The sequence below is a fragment of the Xyrauchen texanus genome, chromosome 14 (genome assembly GCF_025860055.1).
Source record: "Xyrauchen texanus isolate HMW12.3.18 chromosome 14, RBS_HiC_50CHRs, whole genome shotgun sequence".
NCBI lineage: Eukaryota > Metazoa > Chordata > Actinopteri > Cypriniformes > Catostomidae > Xyrauchen > Xyrauchen texanus.
The window spans coordinates 34,963,128-34,985,533 of NC_068289.1; the positions used below are offsets into that span (position 1 = coordinate 34,963,128).

Consider the following 22,406-nt stretch of genomic DNA (forward strand, 5'->3'; position numbering starts at 1 on the left):
CCCATGCGCATTAAAGTTTCGGTCGTAGCAGTGTGTCATCTGTTGTTATTGTTTCGCTGGGCAGCTGATAAATGATCGACTGTCCAAGTTTTTAATATTTCATTTTGTAGACTTTACTGAATCGCATTAAGACATTTTTAGAACGTGATACCGCGACTGTTCAATGGGCGCCGTTGAAAGCACCGAGGGTGAAACGGAACCTTTATTGGTTCCAGCCCAGCACGCGACAAACACAGCTCCGGTGTTCAGCAGGGTGTACGGGAGAAGATGGTTTGTTCTCACCATGTTTTCACTGCTGGGTTTTATGCAAGGACTGGTGTGGAACACCTGGGGACCGATCCAGAACTCGGCTAAACATGTGTTCGAGTTCTCTTCAACAGAAATCGCAGTGCTGGTGCTGTGGGGTCCAGTTGGTTACCTGCCCTGGCTACTGTTTATGTGGTTGATGGATAAAAAAGGTGAGTTGTTTGGTTCTTATTCCAGTGTCATGGCAGCAACACCTGTAAATACAGGTTTGTGTGGTTGATGGATAAAAAAGGTGAGTTGTTTGGTTCTTATTCCAGTGTCATGGCAGCAACACCTGTAAATACAGGTTTGTGTGGTTGATGGATAAAAAAGGTGAGTTGTTTGGTTCTTATTCCAGTGTCATGGCAGCAACACCTGTAAATACAGGCAAATTGGCTCAAATTGAACATTCAGATCAAATTTAGACGAACTCGTTTATTTTTAGGGATCATCACAACTGATGATTAGCATATTTAGACTAATACTACTCTGTGTAAAATCGTACATGATCACAAACAATGTAAGTAATACGTTCACGTTTTAACAAATCTGCTATGTCCGTTACAATTTGTAATTTGTGTCCATCTGAATGTCCACTACAGTGTACAGATTGCCATTTTTAACAATATGGTACATTCAAACCATCTGTCATTAATTTTGACACCTACACATAATTCTATATGACGTCCTTTATATATGTCAGTGTGTTTCTTGCGGTTTGTATATACGTATATACAACAAATTGACCAACAAATTCAAAATAAACATGTGTGGTAAAGTGGTGATGCATCAAGTATCTTTGAAATAGTTGCTGAATGTTTTTAAAGGCATGATAGTGTTTGTAGTATATACAATGTAGAAAAGGTTTTATGTGAGTTACTTGTGCTGAGCTGAATGACACCACACAGAAGGCTCATTAAATACATGTGAAATACAATTCTAATCATTAAAAAAGTTAGCTGATCATGTCACATGTTAGGCCACAAAACCAGTTCCCCTACCTCATATTATGACAAGTTGTCGTGTAAGCCTGCCATCATTAGATGTGGCTTTTTGTACCAACTTTAACAACTTAATTAGATGCTAAGATGTGGGAAATTCAGCCTTCCAGCTACAAAAGAAAGTTGAAATGGACATAGAAAAAACATTTATGGCTGAATGAGAGTTAATTATGTGTCCCATAGTTTATTATATCTCTGGCTGGAGAGAGTAGAATTAAAAGATCCTGCTCTCAGTAGTTTTTCTTCTTTCTTATCACAGGTAGGCAGCTGTTCCCTAGAATTACATTATGACTGGCATTAACCTATATTGAATTGACAATATAGGCATTATATAACTCTCAGTGATGTTGAGAGGATTGTTTGTCTGCAGTAATTGTCTGCTGTTATTATGCCATAATATGTCATAGTGTTAAATTGATAAACTACCAATATGTGACCGTTTTTGTAATTATCAGCATCGTCCTAACTGTTAAATTGTCTGATTAACAAAAGTGGTCATTCTGCCTTACATCATTTCGAGTATCTAATTTCTGTGTTCATATATTTTTTGGGGTGTTAATATTGTGTAAAATAAGTGTTCATTAAATCCAGCAATTTTGTGTACATCTTATTTGATTAATTGTATGTAGGGATGGACTGCCGAAAATGGAATAAAATTTTATTTTTGGCTTTCGGTTGAAAGAGGAAAAACGAACATTTTGGCTGAGAATTTGAACAGTTCTAGTAACCGTAACATTAACAAAGTTACATTAAAATCTGGTAACCGTAAAACTCACATGTAGAAAAAGCATTGTTTATATTACACATTAAAGTCCACATCTCCAGAAGTGATTGCTCTTTTGGTCATTAGCACATGTTTTCCAGGGCTCTGATAATGTGTGTTAAGTGTGTAATAGACATTTCTATATAGCAGTATACACTCCCAGTACTTGTACTGGGTACTGTACACCTGCTTATGCGATTATCTAATCAGCCAATTTTGTGGTAGCAGTGCAGTGCAGATACGGGTCAGGAAATTCAGTTAATGTCCACATTAACCATCAGAATGATGAAAAATTTGATCTCTGTCATTTTGACCGTGACATGATTGTTGGTGCCATACAGGCTGATTTGAGTATTTCTGTAACTGCTGATCATCTGGGATTTTCAGACATAACAGTCTCTTGAGTTTACTTAGAATGGTACCAAAAACAGCTGCAGTTCTGTGGATGGCAACGCCTTGTTGATGAGAGAGGTCAATGGAGAATGGCCAGACTGGTTTGAGCTGAGAGAAAGGCTACAGTAACTCCGATAACCACTCTGTACAAGTAGTGAGCGACATGTCGAACCTTGAGGCGGATGGACTTCAACAGCAGAAGACCACATTGGGCACTTTATTAGGACCATATTGTTCCTAATAAAGTGTTCAGTTAGTGTATATCATATTACACTAACTGAACACTTTCCAATATGACATTAAATAAGCACAAAGGAACATTTAAGTATTCCATATGACTATGACATTATATTCAAAGTCTCTTGAAGCCATTCAATAGTTTTGGGAATCGCAAAGGGTGTATTTAATAAGGAAATATGTCGTCTGCATGTGCAGTGCACTTCAGTTATTGAGCACTGCTTTTGTTGTGGAAACACACTCGGCACACGCATACATGGCTCGTGAAGCGCTACTGTTTTTAGCGCAGCTCAAAGTTCTTCCTGGAATTTTCTAACAAAATAAAAGCTATAGGGTTTTAAAATTATGACTGAAATTGTATTATTGTAATGTACAGTATACACTAATATAACTTTATCATTATTGTTAAATTATAATCATATTTAAATTGAACAAGTAATGTGATATATAAAACAAATTCATTTTCGGTTACGTTTTCGGCCCGGCGTGTCCAGAATTTTTGGTTACAGTTTCAGCCAAGAACTTTCATTTTGTTACATCACTAATTGTATTACATATAAAGGCCACTCTGCTCTTGATATTGCCCCTGGCCATTAAAACCTTCATTTAAAAAAATGTGAAAAATAAACCCAAAAGAATAAAAGTCAAAACCAAGAGATCCTCTTTTTTTTCATTTTTTTCTTTCTGTTTTAACCTTCTTTATTTTAAACATTGATATTGGTATAATGACTCTTAAACAGAATTCCACAGATAATAAAAAATGGTGGAAGGTGTCTTGGATCACCCTGAAGGGGTTTATTTTGCAATAATTACAGACTGGCTGTTCATTATACCGCTTCTTATTAAATAAATAAATACATCAAATATTGGTTTGAATTTAAATTAACTACTGTGCGAAGAGACCACAGAGTGATACAATTGACATGAAACTAGTAGCTTTGTTTCAGTTCAGGTTCAGTTTCCCTAAATGATTCGATGGGAGTATTTGAAAAGTCTAGGCCATATGCAAACATATGCTGTATATGTACCTATTCAAATAATGTTTGCAGATGTCCTCCTAAAAATGATTAATGATACATTACACTGGGATCTGTAGCACTCGTGGATATACTGAGCTGGTTCTCCTTCAGTGTTAAGATCAGAATAATCTTGTGAGGTGTCAGTTCTGAATCTTGAACATGTCCGTTTCGACACTTTAAATAACTCTCATGTGGTTTGTGTTTCTAACAGAGTTTGGTCAAACAGAATGCTCATGTTTTTAACATTTCCCTAGGGCTCGGTCGAGACAATCAAAGAGCGATATAAAGCAATACTTTTTCTCATGATATTGAATTGCTGCTTAAGATCCATGTATCAATATTTATATTCAACTATTTGTGTATTCATATCATGTCCAGAATTTCAATAAAGAAGCAGGTCGCCTAAATAAGTGCAAACTCTGCAAGCAGGGTTATTTAGTGCAGTCAGAGACGCTTGCGTTTCTCTACCAGACACGCTGGGCCCCTCATGCATTTGACTAAGGCAGGGACAAACATTTTTATTTTCTGCTTGATTGTGATCTTTATTTGAACAATCCCAAATTCCATTTTTAAAATCCAAAGATCATTCTTTTTAATCCACAACCCACTACAATCATATGGATGTAAAATAAAATGTGTGATTAGCCACTGGCTGATAATTTTTCAGATTTCACTCGAAATCTTCAGGTCCAAGATCTGCTGCTTGCTGAGAGTAAAAGATTGACTCTTTCAGTTTTATGTGAGTTCAAAGCTGAGACCCACGCAATCCATTTGTCATTTGAATATTTTCTCTTTTAACACCCTTTCTGTTCTCTACAGTCAGTTACTGATCAAAAACAACAAAAGAAACATTTAATCACACGTGGCATGGATGCAGTAAAGAAGCCATTTGACCAAAACACCCTGCCGCTGGTCTTAAAGTGACAGTACCATTTTAGCACTTGTTCTACATATAATGGAGCTTTTCCACTGCACGGTTCGACTCGACTCTGCTCTGTTTTTGGGGGTTTTCCACTGTAGATAGTACCTGATACTTTTTTTTTAGTACCACCTCGGTCGAGGTTCCAAGCAAGCCGAGCCAATACTAAATGTGATGTCAAAACCCTGCAGATCACTGATTGGTCAGGGAGAATCGTCACTACCAGCGCCACTGGATTTCCAACACGCGACATCAACTCGCTAGTTTTGAAGTTAGCAACAGCGATAACAGTATCATTTGTTCACGTGACTTTCGAATTGTGAAAAAATAAATGGCTGTGCGCAAAACCACACCGTGGTCAATAAACGAGGTGCAGATGGTCCACTTGTTAGCGATGAGCGAAACAATAAAGTCTCAGGAAGTGTATCAGCTGATGGCTGCACACGGCTACCACCGGACCTACCAACAGTGTAGGGAAAAGTAAAAAAAACTTGACTACAGAACCATCAATGAAAAGTGGAATTGATTCGACCAAATGGACGCTATCTGAACCGGCGACCAATGGGAGGGAGATTGCCCTGGATTGGCGTTGATCCACGATGGAGGATGGAAGTTTTGTTATGTTAACTCTATACTCTGCTTGAAAGCTTTACTTTATTTAGTTGACCAGCTACTGGAAGCTTGCTTCTAAAACAACCTGGCCAATTGAATTGTTACACTTGTGTAAAATCACCATGCAACAACTGCTTTATGCAGCACAATGAGCTAGTAGCTAACAGCTAGCAGTTGTGTTATTGTTTGTGTCGAGTTAAGATGATGTCATGGCAGTAGAGGTGGCACAACTATGACAATCAGCCTATAATCCCACCCACGTTGAGGTGGCACTAAACTGCAATGGAAATGCAAGCTCAGAAATGTAAAGCGAGGAGAGTCGAGACGAGTTGAAACCGTAACGTGCAGTGGAAAAGTGCCATAAATGTAATTATTTCAAATTAGGCATGTAAACAACAAACATGTATCAACATACAGTGGCAAGAAAAAGTATGTGAACTCTTTGGAATTGGCTCGTTTTCTACATTAATTGGTCATAAAATCCAATCTCATCCTCATATACTTGTGTTGTCAAGTATACAAACACAATGTGCTTAAAGGTGCAGTATGTAAGATTCAGAAACCCTTTTTATTAATAACACCTCTGGCCGTTAAGTGAACTGCAGCAAGCTACCTGTCGCTCACAATGTGAACACACACCATAAGGACGCGAGCGAGTGAGCATCAACCAAAACAACGATATAATGTTCAATGAGCCTGAACGTGATTCACCGGCATCATGCTGACAAATGAGGTAGCATAATTAAAATTACAGTTATAATTGTAAATCTTTTACTACAAACTTTGAGAATAAACTAAAACTACTAATCAGCTAACATACCATACTGATACACATATACAGCTACATATACTGAACTGTACCAGACAGTTTACTGTTGCACTATTGTATGTTTTGTATGTCATATGTTGTACTACAAATAATAAACCAGCGTATTTGCTTATATTTATCCTGTATACCTGACTTTTAGTATAAAGAGAAGATCGTTGAAATTATTTGAAAGTTACGAAGCAAGGTATCTTGCAATTTGTCAGCGTTAGCAGGTAAGATCAAGTTAGCTAAAATGACACAGATCAATCCTTATGGCACTATATTTCACATGCTTTGCAGTTATGCAAGCTTACCTGTCCAATAAGAAGAATGCCAATTCAGGGTTGGTTTTGATCCCCAGAAACGAATGAAGGTCCCACCAGGAACAAAATGCCCTGCCGATGTTCACTCTAGTTTTCGCTCAACCAAAATCCCGTTCCCGCTTAGACAGACAGGATTCGGTAGGAGTTGGTGCTGTGCTTGTAGCCGGACATTTGCTGGATTCCATATCTAAGATAATGTTACCTAGTGTTGCAGTTTGTTGTCGCTGTTGAACAGTGGAATAGAAGCACTGAGTGGGCATACATGTCACATCCTTTGGATTTTCCCGGCAAAAGCGACCTGCTGCCTTCACATGAAAATTAGTCTACAGGCTTTAAAAGGCAACCTAGAAAGTCCGGGAAGTGCTCATTTATTAAGTTGCGTTACAAGCCGTCCACACATTGGCAAACATTTTTTGGAATATTCCATGAAAATTGTTACATATTGCACCTTTTAAGCAAACAACACACAGAGAGTTAAAATATTTCATTTCTTTACTGAAAACATACTATTAAACATTCACAGTGCTGTGGGAAAAGTAAGTGAACCCTTAGATTTTATAACTGGTTGATCCTCCTGGCAGCAAGGACCACTTATTTTTTTCGGGAGTTGCGGAATAGACTTGCACGTTCAGAAGGATTTTTGGACCATTCTTCTTTACAAAACTGCTTCAACTCAGAAATATTCTTAGGATGTCTGCTGTGAATGGCTCTCTTGAGGTGATTCCACAGCATTTCTATTGGATTAGGTCTGTGCTATGGCTGGGCCACTCCAAAAGGAGGATTAGTCATTATGGGATTTATTTTATTTACTTTGATGTTTAGGGTAATTGTCTTGCTGCATCATCTAACTTCTACAGAGCTTCAGCTAGCAGCAGCTTCCTTCTTGGTGTCTTGCCATGGACACTATGCCTATTTAATGTTTTCTGCATAGTAGACTCCTTACAGAGATGTTAACCAATTACAATGATTCCTTCAATTCTGTCACTCTAAGGTTCTTCTTTTTTTTACATCATTGAGCATTCTGAAGTTTTCCCTTTTGATTAATCTTTGTGGAGTAGTGGGCTTAAACACAGAATGTGTAAGCAGAAGGTTTCCAGCTCGATCCACGCAGCAACCTCCATTGTGTCCTTAAGCAAGGCACTTAACTCCTGGTTGCTCTGGGGGATTGTCCCTTCAATAAGTGTATTGTACTGTAAGCCACTTTGGATAAAAGTATCTGCCAAATGCGTAAATGTAAATAAATGAGTAGCCACAGTACTAAATCATCTCCATTTAGAAACAATTTGTCTAACTGTGGACAGATGAATATCTATACTCCTCGAGATAAATTTGTAACCCTGTCCAAATTTATACAAAGACAACATGTCTTTATCGTAGGTCTTCTGAGATCATTTTTTGTAATTTTTTTTGCTTGGCATGGCCCACGTCTGCAGATGCTTCCTGTGAATAGCCAACTCAAAGTTTGGGTGCTTTTTATAAGTCAATGTAGCTTTAACCTAAACTTTCATTCTCGTTTCATTAATTGGATGCCAGGTTTGCCAACTCCAGACTCTAATTGGCTTTTGTTGAAGTCTTTAGACTAGGGGTTCACATACATTTTCAAACCTACACTTTGAAAATTTTAATGATGTATTCAATATATACAAGAACAATACACTAATGTGTGTGCTATTATTTAAAATGGATTTGTTTTTTATATATATGTATATATATGTGTGTGTATATCTGTGCAATTTCATTACATGTTTATTGATGGAATACATGGACTTTGTACTTTTTTTAAAAAGTAAAAAAAAACATTTTCCCCATCTTCCTTTCACTCACAAAATGATTGGAAATACTTTTTACCTGGATATAAGGTGAATTTCAGCAGTTTCAAAGATAGGGCATCTCTTGATAATCTCAAACATATGATTGATTGCTCTGGCTTCCATTTACACAAGTTTCAATTAGCTTACACAACCAATCCACCTTCCAGTCCTACATTAACACACATCAACACACTTTATTTGGTATCTTCTTGCTTTGCTTAGAAAGTGAAAGTCTTAATGGAAATGTAACAAGCAAAACCTTCCAACTACATATTTGCTCTTTATCTTAAATGGCAGCATTTCACCTTCCCTTTTATTCTCAACACGAAAGTGATTTCCACAGGCAGGAAAAACCATGTTTGCCAAAAACCACTGAACACAGTTTCTGTGTTAAACTCAAAATTTCTGCTCTGATGCACAAGTCCAGTATAATGCTTGTAAAGTTAAGAGTTTAAATATGGCCTCTGGACAAGTCATTTATTTTGTCCCCAATAAATCGGATTTATTCTTGGTTGAAAATGGATTATTTTAATGTTAAAATATTTTTTCATTGCTAGGTTTATTTCACCAATATTGTGAAAAGTGTCTCTGCCGCTATGAGAACCTTTTTGTTTTTGAATCCCAGCTAGCCCAGCATGGCAACATTGGCTTAACCAATGGTGTGAGTTTGGGTCAGGAATATCTATATGTTTGACAAAGGGAAGATGGGACGAGTGATAAGAAAAACTGTTGTCATTATTTGTTTTAATTTCAGGTGGTGATGCTACGGCCACAGAAATGACAAACTTCACCTTTAGTGTATCTAAATAAAAGCTGGCCTGCATACTACAATGTTATATCTCTCTAAAATGTCTTTTCTTCCCCTTGTGCCAAAGGTTTGCGAGTGTCTCTGCTGCTGTCAGCATTCTTCATGGTACTTGGCACATTGTTAAGATGTGTGCCCCTCAAAGACCTGCACTATAGACGCTGGTAAGACTCTACATGAAACAATATAACACACATTTAGCAAAACCATTTTGATTAGGCTATTACTGCATACAGGTTCCTCTTAAATTGCATAATGATGCATTGTTCTAAACCTTCCCCATGAGAAAACACTTCCAAATCTTGGTATGTGTGTGTGTGTGTGTGTGTGTGTGTGTGTGAACGTTGTATGCAGTCTTTCTGGACAAAAGGCTATTTAGATTGGTGAGACATATTGGGATTCTGAATTTGAAGAAACATTTCTTTCCTTGACTGTTTGAGCACAAAATTTGCACATCACAATCAATATTATTGTCAGTTTGTTTTGTTTGCCAAGTAATTGTATGTTTATGAATTTTGAGATAGTCCAGTGCTCTGATATTCTAAATAGAATGTTCTGCAACTCAAAGCTAAATTAAATTAAAGCCTGAAATTCCTTGCTCACACATACCATGCATACGAAGAATCTTTTCTCCATTCTTTGCATAAACTGAAAAAAACGGAAAGCAGCTCTACTGAAAATATTAAATCACTACACTTAAAATCACCTTAATACATTTATGTTTGAGATGAGAACATAATCATATTGCGTAAAATTCAACACAGCGTTAAAAGGTTATATGATTATATTGGTATGAAAAGATTCAATGGATTCAGACTTCTAACGGATAGTGTTCACTCAACATAATTTTTACTGCTTGTTCAATTTTGATTAAAATTAGTTAACACATTTCTTTTGCTCATAGCAAGCTGCAAATTTCAATGGATTTATTTGGACTAATCAAATATAAGTTAGTTTAACTAATTTCCTTTGGGTTTATTCAACACAAAATATTTGAGTAAAGCCTACATTTACATTTGATATTAAGGAAACTCATTTCCATTGTATGGAACCGATGTTCACAATTGATTTACGTAAAACCATTGGAAATTTTTTTTTTAGTTTTGCTATTTTATTTTATTATTATTTTTTTTAAATCTAACTGCAACAGAGTTAAACTGCTTTTCATTTGCTTAAAAACATATTATTGGAATACTCTAACAGGATTATCATGTGCTGTTTGCTTTAGAATAATTTTACCTGTTAAATTGAATGTTCCTGTGCTATATTGTGCTTTGTGTCCTCTTTCCATTTTCTCTCTCTCATTCTTCCTTATCTCTCTAAGCCTTTTCACTCACACATGGCTAACATCAGCACATAAGAAATAACTATAGGAAACTTCCCATGGCAATCATTGCAGTGTTGAGAAAAGGAAGCAAACCCTTTCACCAATAATCTCTGTTGGATTTTCAAGTTGGTTATTTGAACAACTTGGGTGCAAGTAATTTCATTTGACAAGCTATATTTAATGTTTTTATTCCTGCATGATGTAAAGCTACATTAAAGACATCCACGGGGATAAATCGTGTTTTCTTTTTGTATTTAAGAACTTGTCTTGTGGGTTCAGTATTTATTTAGAGAATGTGGTTTTCTGATTGTAGGCTGCTGAAAATACACTATTCATGCATATGTGCTCTCTTATCTGTGTCATTACCCTTTTTTATTAAAATAGTTTTGTATTTTGGAAAGTTTTTGGGTAGAAGGGCCAGTAAAATGAACTTTGCAACTGGAATAGTCTAAGGACATTTTAAGCTTTGCATTGGTTTTTCTCATTGATTTCCTTGTCATTTTTGTTCATTTAAGTTAATTAATGGATGAAATCAGACTAATTAGCTTTGGTTTTAAGGCTCCCACAATTCTAGAACAGACAGAAATGTGATCATGACTCGTTGACTTTCTCAGTTATATAACCTAGAGTGCATTTGCTTGATATAAAACAAGTCAAGTTTTTCAGCACTGTTACATTAGAGAAGCGACAGAGGCTATGTTTATTGTTATATATTTATATATTCTACCAGAAGCATATCAGAACAAATATACACTGCATTAAGGGTCGAATCTGTTAATTGATACAAAGTGTGTCAATACTCTATGGTGTTTTTTACATTATAAAGGCCCGATGCAGCTTAAAGTGTTTAGTTGCAAAGTACATTTAAAGTGTGTAAATATAATTTCGAGTTTACTGAAATCTATGCAGGCAAGTGGATAGATGCTGAAATGTGGAGGTACACCAGTAGTGAAGGTACCACAGGACTGATTTACAGACCTCATGATGTGAGTGAGTGAGTGAGTGAGTGAGTGAGTGAGTGAGTGAGTGAGTGAGTGAGTGAGTGAGTGAGTGAGTGAGTGAGTGAGTGAGTGAGTGAGTGAGTGAGTGAGTGAGTGAGTGAGTGAGTGAGTGAGTGAGTGAGTGAGTGGATATGCTACATGTGCTTAGTGCTACTAAAAGCCTTTGGTTCAGCGTAGGTGGCAGATTCCTAAAGGGTGTTAGGATGCTGTAGGCTGTGCACATCATGCATTATGACCCCATGACTTCAGTATATGCCCTCGTTCTGTAAGTATGTAGTATGAATAGCGGAGCAACATAGCTACCACTAGGTGTCAGCACAGTGTTTTTTTTTTTTTTTTTCACATACAGAAAAAAAACAATTGTAGGGCAAGTTTAAAAGGCCAGCATTTTAAAAAGAAAGGGGAAAAAATAAATAAATATATTTTTAAGCCCTATGTTGTCAGAATGCCTATTTGCTGCAATCATGGGTCAAGTAAGCCAAAGAAAATATTTTTTTTTTACAATGCTGTTTGATTACAAATGCTAACAGTTGTTCTCAAATCAACAGCCATTGTAACAATCAGAGCAGATGTACACCAATAGGAAGCAGGGACTGATTAAAAGCTGCTGCTGTGATGTTTGTCAGATTTATGATTTTTGTCTTGGCCGTGACAAGTCACTTGGTTAGAGCTACAGTGGCACAATGGTTTTCATGACTCCTTTTAGAGTCAAATAAATCAAGAGTTAGCTTTTTTTTTGACTGCGTTCATTCCTTGTAAGCCAAATTGAACAAAAGATTCAAGCAGCACTTTGATTTTGATTAACTTCAGTAAATGAACATAAGGACACGATTATTTAATATCATCACCGGCTCCGATTTTAAAGGAGGGCAACATATTTTAAAGTCCCTGATTTATTCTGGCTTTGTTCTAGTTCAGAATTTTTGGCATGATTAGACCCTTTTGGTCAATATAAAACAATCCATTTATAAAACTTGTTTTTCATTTGCTTTTTGCTCTGATTTAAGTAAGATGTCAATCAATCAATCAGGCAGGCTATATGATTTGCATTTAAAATTGTTTCATTAGGAAGCACAGGGACTCCTCCCTGACATTGTCCTTGCCGAACATACCTAGATTAAAATCATCTAAGGCTAAATCACCACCCCTCCCCTGCCTTCACATTTCTGCATTCGCAAGACTAATTTCTCCTTTTACATCTCTCACTTTTAAATTCAAGGTTAGCAGATCCGATCATCACCCAAGGATAGATTGCATGGAAGGTCACATGTGATGCATCTACAAGTTTTTATCCATAATTAAAGGGATGATTCACTCAAAAATGAAAGAATGAAAAATCCTCTACTCGCCCTCACATTGCTCTAAACCTGTATGTCCTTCTGTCTTATGTGGAACACAAAAAGATGTGTTTTAATGAATATCATGGTCTTTCCAATCCAATGTCAGTGGATAGTACCTCACTTTAAAGCTTAAAAAAACTAAAAATAGTCCATGAAGCTTGAGTGTCATCCTCAGACCTCTGAAGGCTAGAAGAAACATTCTGAAATTTAAGACATTTTCTAGTGTAAATCTTGTAACCATCAAATTAAGTGTGTAGTAACTTAATTAAACAATAGCACATTCAAAGACATGCTATGTTTTAAATGTAGTCACAGCTGAGGAGCTAGCATGCACTTCACTGTGCACCCTTAAGGCCAACTATATTTACAATATATTGTGGCCCTCCTTTACCTTTTATTGCCTAATTAAAATAAGCTAACAGAATCAATTCGGAATAGAATTTTGGCACCTTGATCTAGTGGGCAATATCTGTAGTCATTTGCTTTCTACCAGATTTAGTGTCAATTTTGCATTGTTCCCAACAGTAATTAACAAAAACCTCAGTTATAAAGATCGGCCCTAAGTTTGGGATTTAGAAACATCTGTGATCCAATTATGAGCGACGTGAAGTGTATCACAGTGTTTGCAATCAATTCAAATGTAAACTGCTTCTACTTATTCAGGAGAAAAACAAATCCCAGAGTGCATTCTAGCCTATTTCATTCAGGATAAATTGCACAGACTTTAGCATGAATAGAGTGTCACAGGGGCCAATCAAGTACAGTAACATGCTATTGGAATGCATGAACAGCTTAATGCAGAAACAGTTGTTGACATACTAGAAAGGGAAAGGAATAGTCGAGGTAGCTTTTTTTTTAACAAGATTTGGTTGAAGGGAGCTTTGCATTTATGGATCAGTGACTTAGTTCAAACTAAAAACCTTTACAGACTGTAAAGCGCAGTGCATACTATATGATTTTTGCACACATTTTGGGAATTGCAAAAAAAAACTAATGGTTTTGTCAGAATTCTGCAATCTTGTATCTGTTAGTGTGACGTGCTGCGCATCAATGATCAATTTGTTGTTATAGGGTCTCTGTTTCATGACAACATCAATCACTATGTCAGTGTGTTACTGCATGATATTAAAGCACAACAAAGTCAGAAAAGTCAAAGAATGTATGGAAAAAATGGCACGCCGTTTCTCCCAGATGCGGTTGAAATTTAATCTAGGAACAAACGCAACATGTCAAGTAGAATTATTTGTTATGTTAGTGGATTACCTGTATTAAAGGAGCATCAAGTTTGCGTCAATGCATCTTTTCTGTGTTTATATGTGACACATTAAAGAAGATCCGTGAAGCTTTTTGTTTTTGTATTTATCCGTTTTAGTATTTTTTTCAAACGTTATTTCCTTTTAAAACCGCTCTTAAACGTCAAACTTTAAACTCTTGTTTTAGCGCAGCGGTTGATTGACTGATAAGGTTGCGCTTCACTGCTGCCAGAACGCATACAGGATGGACAGTGTTTTTGACCACATTCGTATTTGGTTTCTGAAATCTGATCACAAAACGTTTAAGACCCTGTTTAGACCTGTATTTAGGGCTGACCACATATGATCGGATCACCCAAAACATCTTAATTCCAGGTGGAAATGGGGTCAAACAGTGTTGATGCTGCTCAGTTTGCTCTGTATTTTACACAAGATCTAACCGGGGTCATATAATGCAATTTGACAAACAGTCGTAAAACACAGCAAAAAAATAGCAACGTTTCACATGGCTTTACCCCAAAACACTCTTTGACGAGCCCAAGTCAAGAATGCCACTTCTTTTCCAGCACAAGAAAAAACCTTAAAACATTTTGTTCAATTCTTGACAATCACAAACTAGAAAGAAGCTTGGCATCATTGACACAAGAAACCTCTTGATCTTTTTAAAAGTGATTGCTGTGACACAAAATTATCATTTTAGTTTGGTTTAATGTGTGTTTTGGATGTAGAAAATAGCAAAGTGTTTCAGTCACTCTCTATCTTCACCAATGCTGAAGATGTGTTCTGGGGGAAAAATGCTGCAGCGTTTATTCGGACAGATTCCCGCTGGGACCCAGTCTTTCTCTCTGAGATAAAACTCTGAGAAAGACTTGTTTCCCCTGCAATCTAAACCTCACCTCTGCTAGACATTTAGAGGAGCAGAAATCCATGCTTTGAAATCGACAAAAATCTGGTAATATGGAATTTTTTATTTTTTTTACTAGTATGTAAGTTGACGTTGTTCCATTGTCTTATATTAGTAATTAACAAGTATCACTAAATACAATCGCTCATACCTGGGGTTGAGGATTTGAACAAAGCCCTTGCCCTGAGTGTTACACAAGTAATTTGTATTTTGTCTGTGCTACGGTCAGGAATGATACCTCATGCAGTTTATTAAAGAGAGTTGTGCTATTGTTTTACTAAGTGATCAGACTTTTGGGTAAAAGTGTCTAAATTATTGAAGGCAATCACCCTAGCATTGTAGTGGAGACTATTGTATAGGTAAGCGCTCGTGCTTCTTGAAATTTTTTTGTTATTGGTGCGTTTCATTATATGCTGCTTTTTTTCATATCAACAGGTTAATTCATGGAGGGCAACTTCTAAATGGTTTAGCTGGTCCAACCATTATGAGTGCTGGTCCTTTGCTCTCTACTACTTGGTTTGCTCCTGATCAAAGGGCCACGGCCACTGCTATTGCTTCACTGGTCTGCTACCTGGGGTCAGCCTGCGCCTTTCTGATTGGTCCATTGGCTGTCCCTGCACCCAATGATACCCAGATAGTGGGCACATCGATCCACTGGGACCAAAACCAAATCAGAGACAGGATACAATTTGTCCTTTATACAGGTATGCTACTGCATGCAAAAAAAAACTGTAATTCATGCTCAATCAATACTAAGTTATTTTAAACTTTTGCCAAACAGATAAGCAATCACAAGAAAATAATCCAAAGTGCCTCTCCAAATACCACAATCAAATGTCTTGACGTCTTTTGCATTCATATGGATTCAATGTAATATGCTCACATTTTTCTGCTTAACTGATTCAGAAAATTAAAACATTTAGGAAGAGCGAGAAATCTCACCCAATAATAGATTGACACACTGACTGTGTTTAAGTTAAAAGATGTTGCTATTACTTTCAGGGGTGGAAAAGATGAAATGCCACCAGCCTTGGAGGTCAATGAGAAACTTCCTGCAACATTGGCCATCAAGATGCAGCCTCATGCACCAGATTTGACAAGCTCCTTTTAAAGAAGAAAAACTTTAAGAGAAGCAGTGATCTTTTCAGACCAATAAAACCATTAGACATGTGGCAGCAGTGCAATGCATAAAATCATGCAGATACTGGTCAGGAGCTTCAGCCATTAGAATGGGGGAAAAATGTGATCTCCGTGATTTTGACATTGGCATGATTGTTAGTGCCAGATGGGCTGGTTTAAGTATTTCTGTAACTACTGATCTTCTGGGATTTTCACACACAACAATCTCTAGAGTCTACTCAGAATGGTGGCAAAATACAAAAAAAACATCCAGTGAGCTGCACTTCTGCGTACGGAAACGCACTTGTTGATGAGAGACGTCAGCGGAGAATGGCCAGACTGTTTCGAGCTGACAGAAATGCTACTGTAACTCGGATAACCCCTTACAATTGTAGCGAGCAGAATAGCATCTCAGAATGCACAACACGTCGAACCTTGAGGCGGTTGGGCTACACCAGCAGATCACATCAGGGACTTTATTAGGACCATAGTGTTCCTACTAAAGTGTTCAGTCAGTGCTTACTGTGACCATGATTTAAGATTTTGGCAATACTGCCCACCTTTAGCCAGGTCTACCTGATAAACATGTAATTTATGATAGAAAATGGCAGATTTAAAGAAATTATATTATTTAGAAATAAAGTAGCTGAAAAATGTGGGCTCTTTCCAAATAATTTACACTTATTTTATGATATGGACAGAGCCCAGAGGAGGACAAAACTAGATTTAGGAACTCAAACTGAATACTGTGCTGTTGGCAGTGCGAGTTCATCTGGCTTTGAGATGCTGTGTGCCAACAGGTTTTTGGTTTTTATTTGTCCTTGGCTTAAGCACCGCTATCTAATGAACCTAGTTGCACTATCATGAATTCCAGCACTAGATGAGCTTGTTGGAAGGTGGATATGGCTGTTTCTATTTGCGTGGACTAGGGTTAATGAGCTGATCAATTGTCTCATTGTGCATTTCCTCCCTCTGCAGGCTTGTAATAAATCTGCTGGACTCATTGTTAACACTAGATTAATGTAAGCCAACTAATGACCATTTATAATGCTGGTTTGGAATCTCTGTTTAATTTGAATTTAGTATAGGAAAATTCCACTGAAATGCCCGACACGTTAAGCTCTTTTTCTAATTAACAAAGTCCATAAAATCTTTGTGAGATTTGAAGTTACCACTGTGTACACATGATAAATGTTGTGTGTGTTTGTGTACTTGCAGAGTTCGGGATGATTGCGGTACTTTTCATGGCCGTGCTGTTCTATTTCCCTTCACGGCCACCCATCCCTCCCAGCGTGGCAGCAGCCAGCCAGCGTCTCAGCTACAGGAGCAGCATCTGCAGACTGTTAAGGTACACTAACTGTCATACCTTTCCTGACTTCTGCATCTATTTTAAAAGAAGATGGGTTAAAGGAATAGTTCAACTAAAACTGCCTAAAGCATATATCATCTAAACATGTATGACATTTCTGATTTCTGTTTCTGATGCAATATATTATAAGCCTTCTAAAGTCACATGATATCTTTTTGTGATATAAATAGTGGTGGGTAAAAATATCTGATCCATCACGATCTTCGTTTGAATCATCTCAATATCGATTTTTAAATCCCAAGTTTGATATTTTAATCTACACGTAACCCTCCACTAAAATAAGAGGAAATCACTTGCATTAGCAACCAAATTTTGCTCTATTCGACTAAATGTAGCCTATATATTTGTCTATATCAGTCATTTAAAAATATTTAAAGATAACTATGTATAATTATTTCATCATTATATATTGAATTATTGTTATATGAGGGGCTTTCTCAGCAAATATTTGTAAATGAGATTAATCGGGACACCATGTAATTAATTTGATTAAAAATTTTAATCGATAGATTGATAAGTAAAAAAATAAAATGTGTATATATATGCCAAGATAAGTTCCTTGTATGTGTACGTATACTTGGCAAGAAAGCTGATTCTAATTATGAATGCTATGGTGGAAGGTGAGAGTTTCTTATTGACTTTGGTCTGTGTATCACACAAGTTATTCTTTGGCTTCAGAAGACTTGGAATTGTATGGAATGTGTTTATGGTATATTTTTGGAGCTTGACAGTCGGAATCACCATCCACTACTGTTTGAAAAAAAAAAAAAAAAAGCTTTGACATTCTGACAAGATCTCCTTTTGTGTTCCACTAAAGACAAATCATGAATTATAAAGATTTGGAATGGCATGACAATAAGTAGATAATAATGCCTGAACTTTCCCTTTAAACTCTAAGAACAAGGAATTCAAACTTGGCTGCTTTGAATATGGCTAAACAAAATACTTATTGCAGATGAATTAACAGATTGGAAGATGAATCTCTAAATTCCTCATTGGCATTCACTAGAGAATTTGTTTTGGGTACATATAGATATGCACACGGCAATTGGCATCTGTTATTTTAGGCCTTTTTGTATAATCGTTCACTGTCTCTCCCTGATCTCAGCACGATATGTGTTGATTTTACAAAAGAGAATCTTAATGAACAGGGTCTTGTCATTTTGCCACATGCTGTGGTTGTCATTTAATGCACATCAAAGATTTTTTTCTCCCTGCAAATTAATCACTAAGCCTTATGATGGCACAAGAGGTCCTCTAAATAAAGCATCTTGATCTGTATATTTTGTATCCCACTGAAGTCCATTAAGGCCAGTCTGACCACCGTGGCACAGTTTTACAGTGAGTTAGAGCCCTATTGATGTGATGTAGGCTCACCGCACAGCTTGGGGCATTTGCAATATTCACAGATGAGAGGCAGCCATCCCTGCTTTGAATGTATTCTCACAGCAACTCCAGAGGAATTGGCTGAAATCTGTGGACTGGAGAGAAGTGTTGAGCATCCACTGTTGTAGAGAGACTGAAATTGCCAGCAGTGCAGACCCTCTGAGGCACATCAAAACTATCAAAAGCAACTATCAGTAACATTTCTAGTTTCACAAACTCCAGAGTTGGAAAAACTACTCAGAAATATAGCTAGTTAAGCTAACAAATACTCTACAGAAAAAAAAAACTGAAAATAATGATGAGACAGCAGTTCAGGAGATGTGGGTGATGTTTTATTTTATTTTCACATTTTTGTCTCCTGTTTCCCAATAGCTTGATCTCACTATATTACATTAACCGTCACTTACTGTCGTACTTTCATTCATCAGGACAGTGCACACACCTGAGGACTCGCTAGATTTCGAACAGGCTGTAAAACCATCTTCGCATCGGGGCGAGTTGTAAGGATGCGCACACTAAATTTAGTCACAGACCAATTGCCAACACAAAACATCAAAAGATACAAGCTTGAGTCGTGTAGTGTGCGCTATGCTTAAGCTACATAAAAAAAGTAAATTGCAGCATTTTAGCTACTTATTATTTTGATGAAATATTAAAAAATGGTTGTGAATTGCAAACCTGTCTTGCTAACCTGTATCACTGATTCATTGAAAAGAGCCTGCTCAATAAACTGTTCAGTATGGATGCATTTTAATAACAAAATTCTTTGATGTAAAAATATTGAATTCAATAATAAATATTCACTTTCCAAATTTCAGTTCCAAAATATTACATTTTTAAAACTATTACTTTTCTTGCAATGCCAGGATGTGCAAGGTTGAATTTCTATCTGAATTTGAAACACTGACATTTTAATGGCCAATTTGTAAACTGAAATATAATGGACCGAATATTACCTATTGAATATTTTGGAACTGAACTTAGGAAGGTTAATATTTATAAAAAAATACAATAATATTGAAATTTTGTGCAAGATGTTTTCATTTTTAAAATATTCAAAGCTTAAACAACCATGTTAAATTGCAGCCCCCAAAAATGCAAGCACTGTTAATGCGATGCATATATTTTTCAATTGGTTCAATTCAGTTTTTTTTTTTTTTTTTTTTTTTTACCAAAGGCATTTGTCACTAATATGCATTCATAATAAACAGTTAATTATATTTGCAAATCAGGCATCACAAGTTCTGATTCTAAACAACCGACAGGTATCGGACACACGACATGATTGCTGAAATATTGTCAGGGAAAATTTAATGTTTGTAACATTTTCGAGGTTAAAATAATTTATCATACCCCAGCTTAATATGCAGAGACAAATACAAGTAAGCTATTCAGTAAATAGTTGTGCAGGTGCTGTGCATGATATTTCAGCAGTTAAAACCTGCATCTTATTCACTAACCACTCGCAATCTAGTTAAAGCTTGTACAATTCTAGTTTTATTCATTGCCATTCCTTTCAGCACAAACACGCTTTAAGGATGCTTGTGTACATTTTCTGTCGATTATTGCAGCAGTGATTCATTAAATAATGGTGAAAAGGGTTATAACCTGGCATCCAGTAGGGCTGGGCATCGCCTAGCACCTTACTATACAATACATATTACAATACACATGTCATGATTGGATATTTCGGTACATTACGATATCAACATTTGATTTGATTACAAATCAATTCCAATTAATTTGGGTATATTCAGTTATATACTGATGTCTGATGAAGAGCCTGTTGCTCAAAACATCAAATTTTGTCACTTGGTGAGCTCAATAAATTTATTTGGAAGTAACAGTGTGCCAAATTTGTTGTGTGTTTATATGATATGAATACATAAATCATTTTATATAAATAACAATATATGGATATCAAATATTGATGCAATATCATGAGAAAAGGTTTTGCGATGTATAGATATTTGAATGTATCGACGCAACCCTAGTATACAGTATATTCAGATGCAGGGTGTTATCAAGCACAGTCTGCACAATCCCGGCAGAGTGTGCTAGATCCTGATGGTCTGCACCATCCTCTGCTATATAGCACCAAGAATAGGCCAACAAGATCAGAATTGTTCTGTGCAAATTGAGTTCAGCACAGATTTTGTGGGTGTGTCATTTGGGAAACAGCTTATCAGTACTCTGGAAAGCTGTTTGAAATGGTTTTTTTATTATTATTATTCCTTTTGCTGGCACAGAAACTACATAATTCAGCTTTAATCAATAAAATAGTTACAGTAAAAAACCATCAACGCTACCGCTTTGCTACTGAGAAATTAAGTTAAAGTAGCAGCATCGCTATGTATAGTAAACTCGCAGTAGGCCCAGTGGCTGTCTCACATTGTATCTGAATGGAGTAACAGGACATTGGTAGAGCTTTGTAAAGCAGCTAGTCTACTGGGACAGTTCACTGGACACAGGCTGGCTTGTTCGATCATGATAGTGTCTGGCAACCTGTCTCTGAACTCTTCAGTCATTTGTGTATCCAAGTTTCCTGTGCTCTCCTGCCTTGTTGAAACTTCAAAGTGTCAGGAGTCTTGGATTGTATTTTCTTGCAGCTTGATTTGTGCATGATTTGTTTGAACTTGTGTCTCCCACAGTTTTATTAGAACCATTATTTAACGTTTGATTACTGTGATAACAGTGAAGATGGAAAAGTATTAGTATTGATAGCCATGTCTTACAGAATCCTTATTCTGAGGCATTAGATCCTAACAGGGCCTGCCAAGAGAAAATTACTTAACATTTAGCTGATGATCCTACTAGCACCTCCCAAATCTTTCAAAGGAAAGTTAAAAAGCCTTTCTCATATCCCATAATCTAAATAAGCTCTTGGAGGGAAAATGGTGTATTGATGGTGTTTTTTCCCTTTGGGAGATTAATGAAATGGAGAAAATTGGTAGAAAGGGTCCTCCATAAACACCCTTTTAACAATTGCCCACTTCAAGGCCATAATAACTACTAACTAGTTGAAGATGCATTTGTAGTCTAAACCTTATGTGTTCTATTCAGGCATGAATAAACTCAAATGACCACAGACTCACTTGTCAATCATCCATTGCACTATAACACTTTTTTGTTTTTCGGTTATGTGCGGCTCTATAAGAAAATATCTGTCCAATTGGAAAAATTTGGTAAACCATATACACATGCATAAGACTTTACAAAACTTCTCTGCTTTTCCTGATAACAACATGTAGTGATTGATTTTGTGAAGCATGCCCATGCCCATCCAATGTACATTTAATGCACTTGTTCGACTAAAATAACAATGCACATTCTACTCAACTTGCATTTGATATTAAAATTTGGAAATATAATTGAAAGCAACAGTGCTGTATTTTTGTGCTTTTTATTTTATGCTTTTTGTGCTTCGTCAACATGAAAGAACACATTGATGTGTGAGTGTCTGTGGTCATTATCCAGATTTCTCCTTTAAAATCCAATCACAAGTGATAACAGGAGACGCAAATTGCTATCAGGTGTAAATGGCAATCTGTCTCGCCTGACCCCTTGTGATCAGATAACCAAAGATGTATGTTAAAACTAGGTGTAAACAGCATCAAAAAGAAACAATTGCCAAGAATTACCTGAAATGGCAACAAGTAAACTCCAAACAGCACACTGCTTCTAAAGATAAACAAAGCCTCTTTGGAGAGCACTTGTGACTGGTTTCAGAC

At 36.6% G+C, this 22,406-nt stretch overlaps 1 protein-coding gene across 1 annotated transcript in view; it reads left to right on the forward strand.

Annotated features, from left to right (window-relative positions):
- Positions 1-19: 19 nt before the first annotated feature.
- The window catches only part of LOC127654913 (solute carrier family 49 member 4-like), a 50,598-nt gene continuing 28,211 nt past the window's right edge, over positions 20-22,406 (forward strand). The window contains exons 1-4 of the mRNA XM_052142463.1: positions 20-458; positions 9,047-9,140; positions 15,237-15,505; positions 17,139-17,268. Coding sequence (XP_051998423.1) covers positions 164-458; positions 9,047-9,140; positions 15,237-15,505; positions 17,139-17,268 — 788 coding nt within the window. The 5' untranslated portion in view covers positions 20-163. The remainder of the gene's footprint in view (positions 459-9,046; positions 9,141-15,236; positions 15,506-17,138; positions 17,269-22,406) is intronic.